Here is a 23,462-nt window from a genome sequence, read left to right as displayed (position 1 = left end):
TTGGCCTCTGGTTTCCATGGAATGGGAAGGCCGGTTTGCCACATTTCTCATAATAATAATAATAATAATAATTAAGAAACTCCGTTTCATTCCACCCTCCGCGTCCATTGGAAGCGGGCCCCATCTCACCCTCCTCTCTTGCCAGCCTCTCGGTAGATACAGATCACCGGAATCTTTCAGAGCGAGGCACGGGAGCTCGTGGGGTCCACGTATGGCCCACAGAGGATTGCGGCGGCGTCGCCCCATGTTCTTGGCTAACGAGAGGAAGACGACGGAGCGCTACCTTTCCGCGTCGAAGCGGTAGGAAGAAGATGATTCGTATTATGAGGACGAGGCGGGGAAGGGGGGAGGAAGAAGACGGAGCTCGTACGAGTAGCCGGTTTTGTGTGGAACTCGTACGAGGAGGGGGCGGCGACGCGGTGGAGGTTGTCGCGGTTTTCCCGCTTTGGAGTCGTCATCTGTGGGCGCCGGCACGATGGTTTTCCGCCTCGCCCACCGCCCCCACTTGCCATGGTTTCCCAGTCCTAATCCAACCTCAATGCCACACGCTCTCTCTCTCTCTCTCTCTAGAATTTTTCGGTAGACAGTGACTTATATCGTGTCGAAGCATAACACAATCTACATATGAATTCGAGTCTCATAAATCTTAAGGTTAGTAAGAGTCAAACATTTCGTGAACATCAAGGCATCGCGTGTTAGATTCTTTCCGTCCGGAGCTTTGACGCACCAAAAGTCCACTCACCCATCTCGTTGATCCTTTCCATCTGAATATGACGTCATCGTGCGTCGTAAATGATTGGCCGCTGCTTTCCCTTCCCCAACTCCGTGCCACGGTGTTGGAGTTCGATCGAGCGGCTGGGGATGCACCCTCAATCATTTTGGTTTGCCTTTATGATTCGTGTCAGCAGTTCTCGGGACTCTGTCCCTCGTTATCGATCCCCACAACTATGCGATCAATTCCCCTCATTCGCGATGGCACCGAATCACGAGGACGAACGGACGGACCCGATGCAATCTCGTCAGCAAATTACACGTCCGTGAACGTCTAATCTGTCCAAAATGGCAAATATCTGCTCCCCGATTCATTCCCCCCCCACTGCTTCATCGTCATCACCCACCTAATTGATTCCATACAACTTGGAGAAACAAAAAGGAGTACTCACCGACGACTTCATCTCCCCTGCTCTGCCCTGTCATTTGTCTGTTCCCTACAAGTCTTATCCTCCAATCCAATGGGCCATGGAAGAAGCACGAGGAACCAGCATCCGCTGGAAACAAAGGGCTGGCAAATTATGGTACCGTGGGCGGCTGCCATGGTAATACAAAAACAGGGTAGTCCGTGCTGCCGACTCGCCATGGATGGATTCGAGAGAAGGATGGTCGGAGTAGACCTCCTCCAGAATCTGTGGGCATCGTTTACCCCACCACCCCAGCAAACTGGGGTGGACGAAGGGGCCGGAGCTGCTCCAGGTTGGTGATGAACGGTGAACGCTGCATGGGACGCGGCGAACTCGTCAATTTGACCACCCGTCCGCGTACTCGGCTTCCCGATTGGAGAACAAGATGGGCCAGCAGGTTGTTCCCGCATGGGCCCGGCGGATTCCTACGATCACAATACGGCGAGTTGAGAATGGGTACGCCGACTTATTTTACTTCGTAATCCAAAAACGACCGCAGAAGTAAATGGCAATTGGATTTGTCAACGATTTCAGTCAACATGGAAATTGGTTCCACGGCATTGCACGTGCCAAGATCCAAATCACGAGAGGACTCACGTCCAATTCAACTTGCACGAAGCAGATGGCTGTTTAGTGCGTGTGCATTCGCACGATGCCTTCATTTAATGGATGGACACTGTGGGCTTCCTTTTCAACCTTAATTCTTCGTGGACCGGCCCATTTCGTATGTGTCGTAATAAAAAAGACCCAACCCGACCCATCAATTCGTGTTCGGCTCACTCGGAACATAAAGAGACCAAAATTTAACCGTTCATGAGTCTCAGCACGCATCTCAAAGACATCAATCGATTGGTGCCCGTCTCTAATTAGAAATGGATTTTTCTATTTTTTAATTTAATTGGAAATTATTTGTTTACGCGGACACAAACCAGTATTAATTGGATCGACGACGCCTGAAAACCCTTCTGCGCGCTGTGTTGCTGATCTGGTCGATTTCTAGGGTTTGCGGATTCAGATTCGCGAGTCTCGTGGAAGCGGAGATGTCCGCCTTGAATTCCCTCTTCAATCGAGCCCCCTTCGGGACGAGATGGTTTGCTTCTCTAAATTCGTCGCCCTTTATTTTCTTCTTGAATACTTCTTTTCTTTCTTGATCTTCTTTGATCAAAGATCTTGAATCTTTCTTGGTATGCCCTCTTGTCAAGGAATTCATGGTCGTTCTAGATCTGGTTGGATTATCGTCGTAGACAGTTGAATTAGACTTTCTGTTCGTACCAACTGCGAGTCAAGGACGGCTCTCTCTCTTCTAGTTCCTAAAGATTGATCTAGAGCTTGAAACGTTTGCAATTCGTGCTAATAGCTTTGAAACCAATGGTTTTCATCTAATTGGATATCCACTTAAGTTGTAGGGTTGATCTGCTTGGAATTTCCAAGGTTGATATTGAACTAAGATTACATAATTCTTGCATTTGTCCTGATTTGGGAGGATATGGCTAAAGTCTTCATTCATTGCCTTAATGTGATTGGAATTAGAAGATACGGCTAGTGTCTTGTTGCTAAAAGGAATAAACCATCCAGCTCAACACAAAATGTCTGAGTTTCTTGTTCAAGCATGCTATTATGCATGAACTATTTCCACCTTGCAGACTTATTACTGACTCCTAATAGCCTAGGAAACCCTTTGGTGTAAGTTCAACATTAAAAAAAGAAGGCTGTGACACCAAGTCTTATATTGTACGTATACCATGCATGACCTAGGGTTCTGTTTTTGCTTGTGGTAATGGTAAGTCTAAAGCTTAGTGAAAATGGTTGACAGAAATGATTAGTGTCTTTACTGTTACTCTCCTACGTGATAATCTAGTTCAGTATTTGGATGATACAGGTTAGGAGTCTATAGAAGCTCATCATTAATTCGTATTCAGGTGTCATTATATTTTTATGAGTGTCTCTTGATCACATTTATTAATCTTGACACTTTCTTGACCATGATACTGCCATCTCTTTATTTGGAAAGTGCACTCTACTTTTGTAATTAATACCCAAAAAATTCCATCAAATCAGGCAGGCATGAATTCATTTATTTAAATTTATGCTTTCGTATTCTTTTGCTTTCTCCACCTTTTCTTATATTAGAACTTTTCTTTTAATTATGATTATTACATTCTTTATACAAAGACAAAATCAACCCAAAGTCCCTAGAAATGCAGAAAAAACCATGAACCTATTGACTTGGACTAGAACTAGGCCTAAACTAGACCTTACTAGATTGATCCAAATCATGTCAAAGTTCAATAATTTAAGGGCTTGATTCTGTTAGAAAAATAGAAGCTCTGTTAGTCATTATTTTCTGATTAGTTAAAAGATAAAGAGGTCAATCTAATGATGTTGGAGAGAATTTTCACAACTTCTAAAAATTTGCTGTATGGTTTTTTTCCAACTGAGCATTTGAGCATATTGAATATTGAAGGAAAGCCTCACTGGTGGTGTTGAGAATCTCTTATGGGCTAGTCACCCTAACGAAAGGCAGTGGAACTTCTGGAATTAAGTTAATTTTGAACACCATAAGGTGAAGATTCTAAGCCATATAATAACTATTATAAACTTCTTTCATTCTGCATACTCACATTAACCCACCATAGAGTCAAGTGAATCTTGATGAATCTTCCCTTAACTGTTTTCTGACTAATAAATCTGTCCCAATCTGGAAATTTGATCTGACCATCAGTTTTTGGGATTGGTCAACATGCCAACCTTAGTCATTCATATCCTAGCTCTATAGGTATGATGTGTGGCAATATTTAGATTCACATGTAACTTACTCTGGCCTTATCTTCGTCTGTGATTATTGTGGGTTGTTTTTTTTCAAATATATATGATACTATTTGCTATGGAGGGACATTACTGAACATGCCTCTTTGCTATGGGTATATCTGATTTGTGTGCAGCAAGACGTGCTTGAATCTGGCTATATCACGGATCAAATTGCTCCGCAATAAGAGAGAATTGCAGCTTAAACAAATGCGCAAGGAGATCTCTCAATATATTCAGACAGGCCAGGAAGCTATTGCTCGAATCAGAGTAAGTGCATACACATAAACTGAACTACTCTTTTGACTCTCTATATAAAATTACTGTTGCAGCTTCTGTTGGTCATTAACTTAGGTGGAGTATATCATCCGTGAACAAAATATTCTGGCTGCCTATGAGATCATAGAGTTATTCTGTGAATTTGTTCTTGCACGTGTCCCAGTCCTCGAAAGCCAGAGGTTTGTTATTTTATTGCGTTTCACATTTCGTTTATGTCCTATTATCATGTTTTCACTTTATTGGATGCACTATTGCGGTAACCTTGTTCTATTTTATGGCTTTAAGATAGTTTATTTCAGTAGGGATATGAAGAGAAGAAGAAAGAGGGCTTACTGGCATGATATTTCTTCTTCTCTCAGCAGAATGTTCACTTATCACAGTTACTGAATGTCCCATTTTTTGTTAAAATGGTATACTTCATCCTTGAGTAGGATATACCAATAAAGAAGGGAAAGAGCAGAAACTTAACAGATACCTACGTCATTACGAATCAGTAATTCTGTATATTTACTTCTCAGATTGATTGATTTTTGTTCATAGGACTCTACTGTCAAATATAACACTGGTGAATTTGAATCTCAAGATACTATTTAGTATTTACATTTGTTGGTGAATTTACCTTATTTCATACGGTGGAGCGACACCAAATATAACCTTTCGTATGTATGGGATTCCTCTTCTGCTTTCAACAAATATAGGAGGTTTCCAAACCCTCGAAGTAGAGTTGCATAGAGTAGTTTCAACAAATATTAAACTTGTTGGCCATTTAGTAGTAAATTGGGCCTTAAGTTGCATAGAGTTGGATAAAGAAAACAGCTGTTTAGACAAAAAAAAAAATAGAAGCACAAAGGCTTGGATGGTAATTTAGCAACAGGTTACAAAAGCAGTCTATGCTTTATTACTTGACTAAATGCTTTATTATGAAATCATTATTGTTGTTGCCATTCTTTAGTTGCAAAAATTCATCATGACCTATCATGCTCTTATCATCCGTTCATTCAATTGCATAAAAAGTTATTTAAGTTATAAACATTGATAGAAGCAGAGTTGAACAAGGTAATCCAAGCTGATGAGAAATAGAATGGTTTACTTTGAGGATGGCTTCTTAAGGAAGAGCAGCAATAAAATATGCCTATAATTTAAATCTATATGCAATTAAACTCCATTATTAAGTTTGGGTTACTTTGCTTAATGTTAGTGCTCTTCTTGTACCACAAGGGTCACCATTTTTTGCCATTTAATTTATAGTTGTTTTATCAATGTGACAGGGATTGCCCATTAGAATTGCAGGAGGCCATTTCCAGTATCATCTTTGCTTCTCCAAGGTGTTCTGATTTACCAGAGTTACTCCATATTAGAAACTTATTTTCAACAAAATATGGTAAGGAGTTTGTTGCAGCAGCATCTGAGTTGCGGCCAGAGAGCAATGTCAATCGCATGGTAAGGAACATTTTATCCGGTGCTACTGTGGAATCTCAAGTGGGTGACTTTCTGCAGTAACTTCCACAGATTATCGAGAAACTTACAGCGAGAGCTCCACCGGCAGAGTTAAAGATTAAGGTTTTAAAAGCAATTGCCCAAGAGTACAATCTGGTGTGGGATTCATCAAGCACTGAAGCAGAACTTAGTAAAAACCATGAGGACTTGCTGGTAAAGTCTTTGTACTAGTTGCTTTTGCTATTGTCTTTATTATTTGCATCATCTACCTGGATCAAGTTGCTCTCGAAGTTGCTACTGCTGGTAAGACACATACTTTTCAACCCTGACTAAGCTTTCAAACTACTTTGATCTTTGGCAATTATCATATCCTGGTTCACATCAGCACTTTTATTGGTTTGTTGAGTGCCAAATTGTTTAAGAACAACTTATTGGAAAAAGTTGCCTGAGAAGACAGAAAACTAAACCTTTACATCAACAAAACAGTCTGTTGGTGATTGGTAATTTTTTATAATTCTGATCTTAGTCGGACTACTGATTTTGCCGTAAACAGAACTCTGGTGGGAATAGATTCATATTGCTCCTTGCTACCCAGATAGTCAGAACATTATAAGTGGTGGTTGCTAGTGGTGATTTTTTATCATTAGTCCCTTAATTTTTCTAACAATGAAAGTTGATTTGTCATCATGTTTATTTCACAATTCTCAAGTTGGCTTTACATTTGAATTGTTTGTGCTCTCAAATTTTTTTGCATGTTAATCGCTATTAGCATCCAGTAATTCCTCGGGTCTTCTCTTCCCTTGCTGATCCATACAACATCATTCAGTAATGCTCAATTTTGTTCCATTTCATGATCCAGTGGCTTGATGCCCCTTTGAATGGCATTCATATGACTGCATAAGTAATAATTAATGTGTCGTATGTAGGCATGTCACAGTCAAGGTTTCTTACCTTCCAGAAAACAATGTCAAGTTTTATCTTCATTTCTCATTTCCTTTCTTTATATGTGGACATGTTTGCTTACTGAAGGTGAAGCCAGTTCCCATCTTTTCTCTTAATCAAAGGCAATAACAGTGGCAGCTAAAGTTTTATCAGTAGGAGGTAGCTTTGCCACCATGACAGAGGTAGTGATGGCAATGACAATAGTGATGATGGTGGCCACCACTATAATTGTCTCGACAGTGGCAGTAGCAACAATGGTGGTGGTCGTTTAGAAGTAGACTGCCAAATTAGTGTGATAATGACAGTGTAGCAGTGGTGTCAACGAATAAGATGATGATGATGGTGGTTCATGGTGGTCATAGTAGCTGACATTTTAGTGGTAGTAGTAGTAGTGATAATGGTGACCATGGCTGCAGTGGCAACATGAAGGCTTGAATCCAAGCTCTTACGAGCTTTGGCTGAGAGTGGCGGAGGACATAGGATCAAAAAGGTTAGGGAAAACCTATTGAATAACTTGCGAAACCAGTAAAAGTTTTCTAAGATTAGTGTTTTACTTTATTACTTGTAAAGATGTACTTCGTTGTTTTTAATTATCTTGCAAATCATTTAGCTGGCCAGAAATTTTTCTATAATTATACACACCTTTAGTAATTCTTATTTCTGCTGTTATTTTAATTCTTTGATGTCTTATTTTTGATGCAACATCCCACTTACCTAGCGATGCTTGCTCTCCTACTGAACTAGGTCTCTCTTCAAGTACAGAGATTATTGTGCCAATTGCAAATGTCAAAAACACATGTTACTTGTTTCATCATTTCTTTATGGAACAACACATAACAAAGGTGAAGTAATTTAGTTAATCAAACTATGCAGTAAGATCAAATTGATTATTGTTTGTCCATGAGAACCTCATTTAAAACTTTTATGCTGTAAACTCAGTCCTTATTCTTTTAGTCCTTCCAAATTACTTTCTTGATGTTATTACAGCATTTAATTTCATTGTGTGTGGCGCAATACACTTAAATTTCATTAACATGGTTGACAAGATGCTTGAATCAGTAATACAGAAACACACAATATACTGCAATAACTCTGCATATGGTTTTCCAACTTAGTTTTATGTTTTTATCCTATATTACTTTCTGTATATTTTTAGGAATACAATTCTCATCTCTTCATAATTTGGTTATCGTAAAATGCAGGATGGTTTAAATCCTACAAATTCACAGGCAACTGTAATTGCAAGCTCCACTGGTACTTCACAAAAGGATGGACTACCTGTATCACCTGTTAGAGAGAATCGAACGGAACAATTGCCTCAGACTTCTATCCCTTCAGTTAATAACCTTTCCTCCCTTGCAAGCAAAATCTCTGTTTCGGATGATGGCAAAGCAGATGCAGTAAGAAGTGAAACTGAAGTACTGTCAATTGACAAGACATCATGTTCAAGTCAAAGTTCGTCAGACGTCTTGGAGAAAGCCCGAGCTGCCATCGCGTCTGCCGAGCGCGCATCTGCTGCTGCGCGCGCTGCGGCTGAGCTTGTAAAGGTCAAATTGCCTCGCCAATCGAATAATTATAGCTAACGAAGTAAGCTAACCGACAGAAGTTTATGTTGTCTATTTACGATTTCTTTGTCTGTGTGTAGATACGAGTGTGGATCTCTAGATAAGATCCTGTTAAGATTGGGAGGTAATGTTGTTATCGAGAGTTTTCCTAACAATTATGCACATGCTTTGGTCGTCAATTGTGTAACAAATCAGAGAATACACTGTCAACTAATTTATCATTCGATATATAATCATCATGTGGAGTCTACGAAATATTCATTCTCCTTTCCGCGAAATATTTCATTAAATATTCTGTTCCCTATGATATATACACAGCATGCTAAACGGAACATAATACAGTTGGATCACAACAGTCAAGAAACGAATAGGCAAGGAAGCCAAAATTACAACAAACGATAAAAGATCAACCAAGCACTTCAATCTGCATCAGCAAAGAATTACTTGGGAGCAACACAATGTGTCGATAATAATGAATTAATATGTCTCTGTATGAGAATCCAGCCATGATATGATATCATTAATGACACTTGAGATCCTTTCATCTGGTTCTCCCTCCAGAATAGAATGATATCCTTCTGCATACAGCTTGAGGGTTTTGTCTTTAGTACTGGCCTTAGCATAAAGGAACTTGCTAACATTTGGATCTGTCACCTTGTCTGCAGCTCCATGGAGAATCAGCAATGGGGCACAAACCTGGAAATTTTTGTGAGGGATCAAAATTTTGAGATATGAACAAATATGAAAAACAACAATCGTCAATGTGGAAATGTGAGTGAAAATTATTTGCATAGTTGAAGACACATATACTCGTGCAGTACAGGCAGGTGCTGGTTAGATATAAATGTGAAAGAAAAAGAAATTATTTGGTTTGGCTGTTGTGGGTAGCAAGAAAGACTGCACATAAACCAGTGGAGTGCCAATTGTGACTTAATAACACCAGCTTATATAACCTTTTATCAAGGTCATCTTGAAGCTCCAATATTCAGAATATTATGTACCAAACAAAGACTAATGGTTCGTTTCTCTTTACTTCTTCCCTTTCATTCCTCTTACAAATACCAAGTAGGAAAAACAGTTAGAAATCGTTTTACTTGACATGCTCCCAGTTCAAGGTACCAAAAGGATAGATTTGGTATCTCAGACGATAGACTTGGGAGTTTCAAAGATGACACAGTCCATTGCTGGAACCGACACAACAGGTGTAAGGCTTCAAAGTTTTGACATGCAAGTTGATGATTGGTCTTTAAAAAATCTGATACTGGGCCATTGTAATCGTCTTTAGACCATCTCATATGAAAGCACTTGATAAACGGACAGCGATGGTTTCTCATGGATAGCTTTTCCCTTTTTCAGTTTTTCTGTTTGTTGATTGTTTATTTACTCCCAAAAAAGTAATATGGCAAGGAGATCTGACAATGCCATCAAGTCATTTTTTCTGTAAAGAACTAATATTTTGTTCATACTTCTTTTTGCTCGTCCCTAGCTAATTCTAATGTAGACAACCTGAAGTTTTTCAAACTTGGATAAATATAACAAGTGATTCAGCCTTAGCACCTTGAATTATATTCTTCAGCAACAACTTGGTATTTGATGTTACTTGCGCTAGGAAAGACGATGAAACTGAGCCTCGTATATTTTAGGATGCTTAGGTAAATGTAAGCAGATTTTTGCTATGCATGTTTCTCCTTAATAAACCGATCACCTAATCAACACTTCCATGAATTTATGGAAGTACCTGATTCATTATACCTAACCAGCCATATGGCATAAGAGTGCAAGATTTGTATATTAAGGTATTTATGCAATATGGCCTTAAAAGTTGCTATATGCACTATCCACGAATTGTCATAACAATGACAGTAATTACTTTATTAAATTTTGACTTCTTTTTAGTAGATATTCAACTCAAATTTCAGTAGCCAATTATGATGAACGAAATTCTTTTCCTTGACACTATTGGATAATCTTTGTAGCTTTTGCTTCACATGCTATCTCTAGCAATAAGGTCAAAATTCTTTGATGCTTGGTCATATTATTGTATCTATTTTTCATTTTTGGCCTGCTGTAAGCACACTAGTTTTGCATGTTCAGTCAAGATTTTTTGTGCTACATTTTCAAAATAGAACAAAAATAGTTATGGAAATGCAGATAAAAAACTAACCTTCTCCAGTTGTGACTCAATATCACGTGTGGCCTTTGTTAGCTCAACAGCTGTTCTTAACCGCATTTGGTCAGCATATGAAATCACATTGAACTCAGCCTAGAAGGAATATTGGTAAACTGATAATAAAATCTTCGAGAGGAGAAATATAAACTATAAATTTGTGCAATATTCTACTCTTTAACTTTGTATTCTGGGAAACATTTAACACAACGAGGCGTAGCTCATAGAAGAAGAAAATTCGACAAAAATTGTAACCCAATTCAGTACAAGAAGAAAGAACTTTCAAACTGTTAGTTGGTGTCAGTTGTAGTGAGATAGCAAATGATTGTGCACTTGCTATTAAGGTTCTTATTCAAATTTAATTTAACTAAGAACTAATTGACTTCAAAATCTTAAATAGTGCTAAACTCATACAGATCTTATTTAGTCTTACTCTTCAGTAGCCTACTGATTTTCTGGGAAGACCAACGCATGTTTGCCAACTAATATAAGCACATCTATAGCTTCTGATTTTACCTGTTCGGATATCACTTCCCAGAAAGGTTATTCGTATTTGTCATAGGGACTACTTCCCTCAGTATAAAAATTAAGAAGACAAAGAAAAACAAGAAAATTGGACTTTTGAATTACGAAAGAAACATGCACCACAAAAATAGATTCTATGATTGTTTTAACTTTTAACAAGTTGTAGTCACTCATGGGACCTGGTATCATTGATTTCTCTACCGCCCAAAATTGTACAAAACAGGTGGGTACGTACGAGTCTAGGGGTGGGCCGGTACGTAGACCACCCTCATTTCAGGCAACCTCATCTAATTCAGTACAAATAATTAAAAAAAATAAAAAATAGCAATGGGGCCCACCAAACTCGGCATTAAAAATAAAATAAAATAGAAATTATGGTTCGTGAACCTGAGCCCTCTTCTCGCATTCATCGTTGCTGCCGCTATGCTGTTTCGCAATGCTGTTACCACCGCCACTATTTCGCAATGCCACTATCAACGTCGTTGCTTCCACTTTCCTTCTTCCCAGTTATGCTCCCACTTCTTTTCCTCCTCTTCTTCCTTCTTTTTCCTTCTCCTCCTACACCGCTTCTTCTTCCTTCTCCTACTACACCGCTTCTTCTTCCTTCTTCCTCCTCCTCCCTCCTCTATTCCTCCATCGCCCCTTCCTCGTCTCCCACTTTTTCTTCCTCTCCGAAATGCTGGTACATACTGGTGTACCGACGCACACTACACCAATACTGACCAGTAAGTACTTAGTCTGACAGATCAACGAAATGGGTCCGATATCCGAAATAGAGATCCTTGCCTGGTATAACTGCAATTAACCAACCCAACCAAAGGTTTGTCTTTCACGTGAAGGACTTTTTTCTTGTATGTATTTTAGTTTCATATGGAGTTCACTGAAAAATTGCCAAATCTTTCTCATCGATATAAAATATGCCTCTTGGCATGTGCTAGACACTATTTAACTTGATTAGAAAGACTAACTAGAAATAACGCCTAGTTCAAACTATGTTATGCATGCTTTGGACTGCAAAATCCATCTATGTTCATCTAATTTTCAATTATTTCTTCTATTCCTTTCTCCCTGTTACATATGGAATGAGTAGGTTGTATTATTTTAGACATTCCACCAACACAAACTTTCTTGATTAGTAACTTTACTATATATGAATTACCTACAAGCCAATTTTCTTTCTGCTATGTTTGGCAACCTGCAGTATTGCTCCTTTATACGGCGAGGAATTGTTGAGGTTGAAATCTGACAGTTACTTGCTCCTCATAGTAATTGCCACAATTATATGGATTTATAGTGAATGTATCATATGAAAAAAGAAAAAGATCCAAGGTTGCTGTTGAGTTGTCCCACATTAGATTCCGTGACTCCATAGAAACATGGCATCATTACATGTTTGTGCATATCTGTGCTGTTAATCTGTATAAAACTTGCAAGGTTACTAGTTTGCTTGATAACTAACAACAATGCTAAATATTACATGTATAGCAACTACCACTTGTATCTAGAAATCTAGAATGATTTCTCATCCTAGATTCCAATTTTATCAAAATTACTAATTCCTTTAAGGACTAAAAACTTTTTTAGGTTTCTGGTGATACAAACTAGAGTTATCTATAATATCAGAATATGCAGAACAATTCACACCCATAATTAAAACATATTAGAATAACCTTAAAAATAATAGTCGATGGATGTTCAAATTTTAATAAATAAGTTGTCATGACAGTCCTAATTAATATATATCCATTTTCTGATATCAACTGAACAAACAGATGTTCTGTTTTGAGGAAAAACTAAAAGGGAAACCAAATCAGAGTTCATTTTGAAAGCGATGAAATGAATACAAGAGGGAAAAAACAAAAAAAGAAAAGAGCAAAACAAACACAGTGAGAGAACAAGAACAGAAAAAGTAAAAGTACTACCAAAAGAAGCACTGAAAACTACTAGATTTTGATCATATTACGACAGTTTTTACATTGTTTGATAATAGGAGAAAACTAACCACTTTTCTTTTCTCGGGATCTCTGAATGCTAAATCTCCTATATTTTTCAGGGGGAATAGCTTTGCCTCAGGTAGAACATATGACATGAGAGATAATGCTTTTAAAATAGGTCCTGGTGGTGTCACCTCTTCTGCAATCTTACAACATCAGAAAAATTTAATATTGAAATGGGTAATATCTATGAATCAGCAACATTGAAGTCATACATAGAATAGATCTTGTATTTGATTGGATTCAAAGTTCTGTACAAGAAGTAGATAAAGATATATGCACTTTATTTCACATGGACAAGAAAATTGTTCAGTGATCACCAATCATAGTAGCAGATTGTAACAAAAAGGTAACAGAACATATTAGTTTGCTACTTTTAAGGATAAAATATATATCAGGAGAAATGAAAGGTCAAATGTCTATCAATATGATTCCATCCTACGTGTTATCATTATTCACATCTGAAAAAATAATTCATCGATCTCCTTAATTATTTCCAGCTAATACATGGGGCTCACTGATAAATTTTAGAACTTGATCCAGTAAAATAAGGATAAAGATGACGAAACCCAAATAATTATGTGCTGAAAGTTAGCACTGTGTTTGAAAAGGGGCATTCTAGATGGGCTCTAACCAAGTGCTTGACTATGTAAAAGCACTGATTTCTTTGCTTGAGTCAGTAATAAATGAATTCTAAAAGGTCTGATCTGAGTTTGGATACATTTAAGAACAGCATTGCTGTGTGGTATCCAATAACTGTGAGATGTTTATGCAGTATGATAGGGAACATGACTACAAATATCAGATGTTTTTCTCAAAGACTTGCACCCAGTACCCTAGGTAATAATGCTGGTAATTTCTGATGGACTAGTATCTAACATGACCTGAACTTTATCTTGTAAATATGTATAATGACTTTTCCTACAGTCAACAAAGGTGTTATTGTTATCTTCTTGAGTGACTATCTAGGGGTATGAATGTTCACCCTGATTTGATGCTTCAAGTTTTAACTTGTTACAATGAGTCAATGACCATCCCCTGCCTTACGAGCTTATAATAGAGAAGAACAATCTCCAAGCTTTGACCAATTTCTGGTTTGTGTAATTCTGCTACAAATTATACAAAACAACTGAGCCACAATAATTTTACAAACTATCTTAAAGATAAACCATAGAAGATATCCAAATTACTTGCTTCATGTCACCCAATATTCACTAACTCTAATTTAAGAAAGTTCATCTCTGTGTTGCTATTGTTGCCTCACAAATCACTTTCTGCATGCATGCAAAATATAGCCTTGCCCACTATAATTATCTTAGGTATATAACTAAAACATTTTTCTGAACAATTGTCAGCTATCTTTTACTAGGATTTGTCAAGCTGTGAAAAATTGGCAAAGCAACTTACTTCATCTCAAATGGTACAGAAATATGTATGCCGCCTATTTTGCTCCATTCAACATGCACACCTTAGGGAAGCACCAATGTTTTGAACAAAAGCCTATGACAACTGCCACTTAAAAGTATTATTCTCATGTTCAAGTTGTTCTCTCCACTTTCCACCTTCCATTGGGAGTAGAAAACTTTCACTTGCTTCAAGTAAGAAAAGGTCTTCTTTCCTAAATCCATTGAAGTCCAGCTTGGCTGCTCACAATTTTGTGTGTCTAGTTATTCAAGTAGTAGTGCTTACAGAACTATTTACCAGAATTTTGCGGGACTAAAATAAGACAGCAATCTCAAGCCATAACAGCATTTAAATTTCACAACCATAGTCTTAATCTCTGCTTCTATTTTCTATAGGCTCCTCTAACATTCCACGAATCATATCAAATTTGTTGCCAGGGAATCTGATAAACTAAATTCACCCAGAAGGAAGATTAACTAACATTTATTGGCAATTATTAAATGCATAAATTGATTTCACATTTCAAAGACAAATTGTTCATGTGCAAGACATCTTACTTTACACATTGGAGCCACAAGAAGCACCCCACCCCACACCTCTGGTTGCTTTAAGTGGACTTTGAGAGCAACAGCACCACCCATTGACTGCCCCAACAGGAAGTGTTGCAGGCCCCTCACTTCTTTTGTACCTGTACATGACCAAAAGAGTAGCACCATGATCAGCTGATCCATCTAAATTGACAGCTGCAATACTGTAGTTCCTCGTATACACTAAATTCTATCTAATATTGACCTCTGATGGCAGCATATCGCTCGATGACTTGGTCTACCATTCCATCGAAACTCGGGATGTAGCCGTGCAGGCCCTGTGAGAGACCAAACCCGGGGTAGTCCATTGCGAAGACTGCATAGCCCGCATCTGCAATCCTCTTCGCAATCCCTGATAATTTTCCTTGGTGTGACAATCAAGATAGACATGAACAGTTTATAAACAAAGTGATAAAAGTTTGCTAACCCTCGAAGAAGAATGTGCAGGTGTCACCATAGCCATGGCAAAAGAAGAGGGCCGCTTTAGTGGTGGTACCAGGTTTCGGCAGCCAGCTCTTCCAGAATATCTCCATTCCTTTGGAATTTGTCTTGTATCTCTGCCACATGGTGCAGCACATTTTACACACATTAGAATCTGCACTGTGTGTTCTTCCAAAAGAATGAAGTCCATAACACATTCCACTCAGAAGTACTGGCATTTGATTTAAAGTTTTTGGCATGATTAGTGCATCTGAAACGCTTCAAGATCAAATTCTTTCTTGATTCCAATCTAATGGTCAAAAGAAGGGGATCTAATAGCGTGATGCTCTGTTTAATTTGATTTATTCCATATAGTGACTCAAATAACTACTGTTTTCATTTTTTTCCTTTTGTATTTGTGGTAAATCTTTGAGCTCTAAAACTATATACGTTTGTACAGTAGCTCAATTTATGCCATCAATGATGATTTCGTATATGCAGTTGACAAAAATCACGAAATAAAATATATTTCTCATGCCAAAACACTAAAGGTATAATCGATCATCTTTATGATCCCTGAATATCTAAGCGCATTGTAATGAATTTTAAATGGAAAGAATGGGCTTGATACATCGAAAGAAGCCACTCTATACTTATCTACGATATGATCGTTGCATGAACTAAAGATGAGAGGACTTAGTTTTCTGAAACATATGCGGTATGCCCAAATAATTTCAACCTTCTGCAGGGCAATGGATGCAAAGACATCAATCCCTCACAAAATGTGTGCAATAACTCTTGATTCTTGGTAAGCTAGTATTAAACCTCAACGACGCCGACTCACCTCCTCCATCTGAATTCCAGTCGGAGCCATCTGAAAGAATCAAGAAAGGAAACAAAATCAAATCAAAGATCGAAACTAGAAAATGCCAAAGGAAGTCCGCTCCTTCTCCGGCCAAGCCAGAGCCGGATCTCCTGGGGGGGGGGGGGGGGGACGGTGCCGGGGGACCTTGAACAAGAAGTGGTCGAGGCGGCGCTGAACGTCGGCGAAGGCGGCGCGGACGCGGCGACGAGCGGGTGCGAAGTCCAGGTTCTCCGCGGCCACGGCGTTGAGCTCGTCGCTGACCCCTTCGATGGACTTCCTCGCCGCCGCGACGGCGACTGCCACCCTCCTCGGGGGTCCCGTCACTCGGCGCCACCGGATCGGGTGGTGGCGAGCGATCGGCCCGATCGCGGCCGTGGAGATCGCCATGAGACCGCTCTCCGAAGAGATCGACACCCCCAACACTCGCTTCCGTGGGGTGGGTTCGGACAAATCACCGACTCCCACGGCGAGCGACGTGAGCCACGTGGGGTAGTTACAGTCACGTGCCGATGGGTATTATGACCCCAAGAAGGGCATTGAAGTCTACTAATTATAATTAAAATCTCGAATCAAATATTAAATTTACATGCAATATTATTCATTTTCATATTCTATAATATAAGGTCGGTGCGTCCTTAATATGACTGACTGCCAGATGTCATGTTTCCTCGGCCAGCAACGTGAACACGTGCCAGTAAATAATGGTGTTATTTAAACCGGCCTGATGCCCGAGCCCAAACCAAATCGGCCCATTTAAACCGGAAACGGCCCAAAATAATTCGGAAGAGATGAATAATACGAATCTACAAGCACGTAAACACATAAGCTCAGCGATGCACGTACGTTCCTTCTTTCTCGGATCCTGTCGACTTGCAACGCACGCGTGAACACGTACGAAGTACGTGAACAGTACATGCGTGTTCGGGCTCCTGAGAAGTTCCCGAGAAGACAACTGTGGTTGGATCGGCACGCGAGAGAAGGCACTATTCCTTGTGAATCTGGTCGGCTTTGCAAGGATAAGTAGTAGCTCATTCATCTTCCTCTCGAGTTGTTTAAGAGCTTCATGAACAGCAGTTTATCATCGCCAAAAAGAATCGTATGAGCTCGATCGGAATCAGGTGGCAGAAAGCCAAATCCAGTACTGCATCCTAAATGTAAAGGAGACATCTTTGGACGCTACGAAGTTTGAAAACGAAGAATGCTAGTGGTCTACGAGTATCTAATCTAAGCAGCAGTTAGTGGCCATGGCATCTTATATCGACCTTAGGTTTATTATAAGAACTTGTATATGTTTAATTCCACTTGGGATTAGAAGATAGTTTAGGTGTCTCCTTTCCCTACTAATGGGGTTTTAGGGTTTTAAAGTTGGCTGCATGCCATGTGATCAGAGGAGGAAATCAAAAAGACAAAGACAGGCAGGTCACAAAGGTGTCTCCTTCCTCTACTGGACTTGGTTCTGCTCTCACAATTTGTTCCACTAGAGAACTAGTGTTTGTTAGGTGTGTTCTTGGCAGAAGGCTCGAAACAACACCACATCTGCACTTCATGTTATGAGCTGACATCATTCATTAATCTCCAATGTGGAGTACCTACTTGTCATAATAATACATCATCTGTCATTGTTTGCAGTCCCATGATATAAAACACAGAAGAAGCTATGCCAACATTGCCAATATACATTGAACTTGAGCAGTAGCCATTAGGAACCAAAGCTAGGACTTGTGGTGTAGAGATGCTTCTTGTCTGTAACCATCGGTTTAGGTGTGAGGAGCATGCAGACATGGTGTAAGCTGTCAAGCAATTGTTTGGCCCTCCATGGTCCATCTTGGATGAAGCTTTTTCCAGCATGATGTTGAGGTGTAGTCGCATGCATCAGATGTAGGTGCGAGCTCTTCTGTTGGTGCAGTGAGACAATTGCACAGCAGCTGAAGCTGTGGATGCTGCATGCCACATTCTTATGTCATTGGTCGGAAGGTATAAGCTTTTGCAACAACTTCCAGTAGGGTCTCCTCTGACCTCTCTCGAGTTGTTCCATGAACGCTCACCGGCAGCAGCATCTCTCTTGTTCAGCTGCTTCATGGTTAGACTAATAAGAAAAACCGAAAACCCGAGGTTTGCTTCATCTTTTAGGAACAAATGCTCGCAATGAGGGAGGTGACAGATCACTTTCTGGGTAGATCAGCACCAAAATCCTCGTAGCCCACTGTTTATCTAATTCTATATAATTTGATTTTGCTACCAAAATTCCTCAAAACAGTGAAGACACATGAATATCCATGGTTAGATCCTCACTGGTCCAAGCTTGGTTAAAGAAAAGCTAGTTCTTAGCGGCAATGGACTACTTGATAACCTAACACCAAGAAAGGTGTCAAAACATAGGATGACGAACACTGCGACGCTGGAACTGATATTGTGTAATGCATGCTCAGTCTTGAGAGGCTGCGTGGCCAAGGAACAAGGCTCTCTTTGATTGATATGTGACATTGTTGCACCACATTGAGTTAATGTTGAAGTTGACCGCACCCCTGCAACGACAAGGTTTACTGTTTTGCAGTAGCCCTTCTTGCTTTGTTTGTGTTCATGGTGGTGGTGTTCGTGAAAGGGGTTGCCACAGTCCAATAAATAGAACATGTTTGTGGAAATACCTCTGGTTTCCCTTGTGCCCCGTGTTGCTGTGGTGGATGCTTTGCATGTAGCTGAAGAAACAAGCCGGAATTGGCACCATCTCAGAAGAATCAAGTATTGCACCAATGCCAGTTATGAGGAGGGTCAGATGTTTAGGGTTGATAGCATTTCTTTGGAAGAGGAGGAAGAAGCTGAAACCGACGTGAATCCATACCACAATGCGGGAGTCCCTTTCTCGACAGATCTCCCACATATCCAACCGTGCAGGGTCGTCCTTCTCAGGATGGTTCAGTGCATGAAGCTACGAGCAGCTTCTGCATCAGTTAATGGCAATTTCAGGGAGGTCGTATCATCATTTACTTCAATTATGGGCAAAGACATGATGGACTCGATACTCAGCAACTGTTTGTTGAAATGAAATCTTTACCACAGCACTCGTAATAGTCATTTGGTCTATGATGGGGTCAGTTCATGAGAATGGTCGATGAGCAGACTCGGTCAACACAATTATGGGTGTGTTCCCCAGCCGAGGCATGGTGGTGGCTTCCCTCCCTCCCAAGACCACAACATGAGTGCTCTCCTCCTGCAGATCATTAAACAACTATGAGTATGAGCAAGAAGAAGAGCACAGATGAAACAGAGGCACTGGATATATTGTGGGGCACATGCCCTTGACCCAACTCCCCCCCTGAGACCAAATGGGGCTCCAGTGGCCAGCATCAGTGCCCTCCTCTGGTCTGGCTGAACCCTGGCAGGCCATGGGTTCCCCCACCACAGCTCCCCCCTCAAGGACAGACAGCCTCTACTGCTGGGGTCGATCCCAAGGCACTTGGCATGGCCCATGACTCCATTCTCCCGTTTCCTCCTCTTCTCCACATCCACTTCCCAATTCCATAGGGTAATAATATGAAGTGTTACGAGGCCTGCCCAGGTAGCAGCAGAGCAGACTGCTCCTCCCTCCTTATTTTATCTCCATTCCCATGTTTGTATTCTTTAACCACACTGCTTTGGAAATTGAGCCGAGAGAGAGAGAGAGAGAGAGGGAGGGGGAAGCCGAAGGGAATGGAACTTTTGGAGAGGGCAGAACACAAGCACTGACTGCTTGTCTGGCATGGTAAATGGAATGATTAACCTAATTAAAATAAGCAGGGTGGTTAATGGCTTTTATAAGGAAGCTCCATCCACTCTGCAAGTCCAGTGAATGATATATATAGGGAGTGGGAGAGGGAGAGGGAGAGACAGCACAGAGACAAGCCAACAAACATCAAGAACAGCATGAGTTGAGGGAATACTACTCATCCCATTGCCATTCCTACACCAATCTTTCCTCTCCTTTTGCATGTCAATTCTGTAGGAAGACAACCCACCTGAAGCTGTGGCATGCCACTGTGCTCCCTTGCCTTCCATTTCTTAGGCCAAGCATTCATTGGTCGGGCTATATGAGAATTCTACTCGGCGGAGGGGGCAACACAGCTCTACTGCCTTACCTCCATCGGCCGGCTTCAGTGCGCCGCGGTCTCACGACTGTCGCAGTGGTTCCGGGCATGTGCCGGAGATGTTACTCCTCTCATCATTATTGGGTCGAAGGCAATGATGATGAGGGGCGGAAGGAGAGCGTGGTGGTGGTCATGGGTGCCACTGGGACGGGGAAGTCGAAGCTGTCCATCGAGCTGGCCACCAGGTTCTCGGGCGAGGTGGTGAACTCCGATAAGATTCAGGTGTACCGGGGGCTTGACGTCACCACCAACAAGATGCCCGTCGTGGAGCGCTGCGACGTGCCGCATCATTTGCTGGGAGAGGTTGACCCGGCCGCGGGCGAGGTTTCGCCGGCGACGTTCCGGGAGATGGCGGCCCACGCTATTGCCGGGATTACCGGCCGTGGCCGGCTGCCTGTGGTGGCCGGCGGGTCCAACTCCATGGTACATGCTGCCATGGCCGGTAGCTACGACCCCGAGCGGAGTCCATTCGCGGCGGACTGGCGGTGGAGGAGGAAGAGAAGGGAGGGGGCGCTGCGGTACCGATGCTGCTTCCTGTGGGTGGACGTGGAAGCGGCGGCGTTGGCGGAGCAGCTCGACCGGCGGGTGGAGGAGATGGTGGCGGCTGGAATGGTGGAGGAGCTGGGCCGGTACTTCGCGGCGGAGGTGGAGTCGGACGCGGGGGAGCTAAGACACCCGGGGCTAGCGAAGGCTATCGGGGTGGCGGAGCTCCGGGAGTACTTCCGGGGGGAGGGGCGGGGGACGGCGGCGGCGTACCAGGCGGCGATGGCGGCCATCAAGGCCAACACGCGGCGGCTGGCGGAGGAGCAGGTGCGGAAGATCGAGCGGCTGGAGCAGATGGGGTGGCCGCTGCGGAGGCTAGACGCAACCGCGACGGTGACAGCGCGTCTCGCCGGGTCAGCTACGGAGCAAGCTGAGGCGGCGTGGGAGAGGGACGTGGCGGGGCCCAGCTCTGCGGCGGTGGAGCAGTTCTTGAAGGAAGCGGTGGAAGGCCCCCACGCCGTGCCTTCTCATCTCATTTATACTTGAGATTTTGGTCGGCTGGTGGTTCTTTCTACACACTCTCTCTCTCTCTGTGTCTTCCAAAATAACAGAAGAAAAGGAAAGGTGTTTAAAGATCGAAGCTTTTCTTGTTTTACTGGAGAGAGATTTCTCGCGGGCTGGACGAGGGAATCGGTGGGGAAAGAAGGAGACGCCAGTCGACGACAACAAGGTCGGCAGAGGGCCTAATCCGGCTCGGTTTGGGCCGTCTGAGATAAGCTCGGACCAACCGGTGCGGGGCCGCCTTCGCAAACTTGAAATGCCCGGCTCACATCACATGATCTCAGAGTCGAAATGTAGGGGAATGAACAGGAATCACCATTATCTTGAATCGTCTCCCACTGCATGCTGTTGTCACCGATGGCTTCTTTCTGCTCTCTCTCCTCCTCCTCCTCCTCCTCCTCGTTAATCTCATGCACTCTATTCCCTTTCTTTCTTGTTATTTATGGTTTGCTCCTCCTCTTCTTATCAAGTTACAAGGTTTCATCTCCCAAGCTCATGATCATTAATTTTGAGTGCATTTAAGCTAACTAACCATCTCTAATCCCTAAAATAAAATTAGATTCTCTTTAAATCCTGTGTGTTTAAAGACGATGGTCTCTACAGTGGAAATGACAGTGGAAGCATCTCCGGTCCAAAGTCGCATGCCATGCAAGCATAGAATAGTTTGACGAGGACAAGACGCTTTCCCTGTCTCCCGTGGGGCTGTGATTACGAGAAGCGAGCATCTCATCGTCGGCGCTGACCACTGCTGTGCGTTGATGCGACGTCGCCACCTTCTTGCGTCCCATTCGCCGTCGCCGTGCTTCTTCGAGCCGCTGCTACGTGATCTGCACCGATTTGTACGGTCCTTACGTGGGAGATGGCCATGCACTTGCTGAATATGAACATTTACGTAAAGATATATTTGAAATATTAAAAGGTTTTAGAATATGATTGTATAGCAAAAAAAAGGATTATAATTGGAAATCGTCTTTATTAATCAATCAATGATCAAATTAATCCCCATTAAACTGCGTCGAGGTTATGTTGCCAGGGATGAGACTGCTTTGGAAGGAGTCTCGAACAAGGAAAACAACTATCAATTGCCATCAAACCGATTTGGCGATTAGGCCGGATCGATTTGATGAGATTAATTACAAGTCCAAACCGATCGGAATCGGACGGACGACAAATTTTGTACACGGGTTTTGGTCATTTGGGCGAGGGCAAAAGTGGCAATCGCCTTTCACGCCATGTCTCGACCACCAGCGGCGATCGGCCCCTCCTCAAATCCGCGGCCGTTATCACTCCGCCGTCGTCGCCCACGAACACCCGCCCGTCCAAGCCGGCGACGCCCACCACCCTCCGCCTCAGGATGGGCCACCACTCGGCGGCGGCCGCTGGGGTCAGCTGCCCCGCCGACCTTGCGTCCCACACGGTCACCGCCGCCCCACCTGCCCCCGCGCCCTCCGCGGCCGATACAACCACCGCGGGCGTCGCCAGGCTGGCGACGGCGGCGGGGAACTCGGCGTGGAACGACCTCAGCACCTCCCCGCGGTCCAGGTCCATGAGCGAGATCAGGCCGCCGGCGCGATCGAACCCTATCCCCAGCCCCTCCCACGTCCTCACCACAGCGCCACCCAAGGTCAGATCCAGACCACCGTCCCGCCCCCGGTCGTCCCAGTAACTTCCGGGCGCGGAGTCATGCTCGTCGGACGATGACGACGGCGCCTCACCTTCCTCCTCCTCCTCCTTCTCATCCTCATCAGACGGCGAGTCGGAGTCGGAGTCGGAGTCGGAGTCTTCCCCGGAGGAGCAATAGCAGGCGGGAGGAGAGGTGGACGATCTGGCCCTGCCGTACCTGAGGAAGGCGAGCTTTGCCCGGCCGAGGACGCTGAGGAAGGCGGCGAATCCGGCGACGAGGAGGGCGAGGGAGGCCCAAACGCCGGCGAGGTCGGAGAGGAGTCGGGCGACGAGGCCGGGGATCCGCAATGGCTCCGCCACAAGAGGTGTCTCCATCAAACGCCCTAACCCTAATAATCCTTTGGGGAAACAGAGGTTGGGAAACGAGAAGAGGGAGGCGGCGGACAGAGGCGGGGGGGGGGTTAAAATAGAGAAAGCGAAGCACGTTAGGGGCGGAGGCAACGACT

The 23,462-nt window shown here is 42.7% G+C and overlaps 4 protein-coding genes across 4 annotated transcripts; 2 read left to right on the top strand and 2 right to left on the bottom strand.

Moving 5' to 3' along the window:
- Positions 1–2,081: 2,081 nt before the first annotated feature.
- Positions 2,082–8,470, top strand: LOC135633953 (uncharacterized). The gene is made up of 6 exons (XM_065143994.1): positions 2,082–2,268; positions 4,121–4,253; positions 4,338–4,441; positions 5,531–5,702; positions 5,772–5,912; positions 7,844–8,470. Exons 1-6 carry the CDS (start codon positions 2,219–2,221, stop codon positions 8,222–8,224), a joined length of 981 nt encoding a protein of 326 aa, XP_065000066.1. The 5' UTR covers positions 2,082–2,218; the 3' UTR covers positions 8,225–8,470.
- LOC103979905 (caffeoylshikimate esterase) lies at positions 8,448–16,646 on the bottom strand. Its single transcript, XM_009396160.3, has 8 exons — positions 16,313–16,646; positions 16,148–16,177; positions 15,311–15,440; positions 15,089–15,235; positions 14,854–14,984; positions 12,901–13,038; positions 10,371–10,469; positions 8,448–8,902 (listed from the first exon to the last, which is right to left on the bottom strand). The coding sequence occupies exons 1-8, from the start codon at positions 16,553–16,555 to the stop codon at positions 8,684–8,686; spliced, it is 1,137 nt and encodes a 378-aa protein (XP_009394435.2). The 5' UTR covers positions 16,556–16,646; the 3' UTR covers positions 8,448–8,683.
- A 3,399-nt stretch (positions 16,647–20,045) lies between these two features.
- LOC103980077 (adenylate isopentenyltransferase) lies at positions 20,046–22,334 on the top strand. Its single transcript, XM_009396361.3, has one exon. It carries the CDS (start codon positions 20,233–20,235, stop codon positions 21,316–21,318), a length of 1,086 nt encoding a protein of 361 aa, XP_009394636.3. The 5' UTR covers positions 20,046–20,232; the 3' UTR covers positions 21,319–22,334.
- A 190-nt stretch (positions 22,335–22,524) lies between these two features.
- On the bottom strand, positions 22,525–23,331 carry LOC135586251 (uncharacterized). Its single transcript, XM_009396162.3, has one exon. The coding sequence runs from the start codon at positions 23,329–23,331 to the stop codon at positions 22,525–22,527; it is 807 nt and encodes a 268-aa protein (XP_009394437.2).
- Between the last annotated feature and the right edge of the window lie 131 nt (positions 23,332–23,462).

The sequence above is a fragment of the Musa acuminata genome, chromosome BXJ1-3 (genome assembly GCF_036884655.1).
Source record: "Musa acuminata AAA Group cultivar baxijiao chromosome BXJ1-3, Cavendish_Baxijiao_AAA, whole genome shotgun sequence".
Taxonomy (NCBI): domain Eukaryota; kingdom Viridiplantae; phylum Streptophyta; class Magnoliopsida; order Zingiberales; family Musaceae; genus Musa; species Musa acuminata.
Note: the sequence above shows the minus strand (reverse complement) of the source record. Positions and strands in the feature narration are given on the sequence as shown.

Coding starts and splice junctions, on each gene's coding strand:
- LOC103980077 (XM_009396361.3), top strand. CDS start 20,233: ATGAGAATTCTACTCGGCGGAGGGGGCAACACAGCTCTACTGCCTTAC.
- LOC103979905 (XM_009396160.3), bottom strand. CDS start 16,555: ATGGCGATCTCCACGGCCGCGATCGGGCCGATCGCTCGCCACCACCCG. Junction 16,178..16,312: donor TCGACCACTTCTTGTTCAAG/GTCCCCCGGCAC, acceptor TGATTCTTTCAG/ATGGCTCCGACTGGAATTCA. Junction 13,039..14,853: donor TTGTGGCTCCAATGTGTAAA/GTAAGATGTCTT, acceptor TGATGTTGTAAG/ATTGCAGAAGAGGTGACACC.
- LOC135633953 (XM_065143994.1), top strand. CDS start 2,219: ATGTCCGCCTTGAATTCCCTCTTCAATCGAGCCCCCTTCGGGACGAGA. Junction 4,254..4,337: donor AAGCTATTGCTCGAATCAGA/GTAAGTGCATAC, acceptor TCATTAACTTAG/GTGGAGTATATCATCCGTGA. Junction 5,913..7,843: donor AAAACCATGAGGACTTGCTG/GTAAAGTCTTTG, acceptor CGTAAAATGCAG/GATGGTTTAAATCCTACAAA.
- LOC135586251 (XM_009396162.3), bottom strand. CDS start 23,331: ATGGAGACACCTCTTGTGGCGGAGCCATTGCGGATCCCCGGCCTCGTC.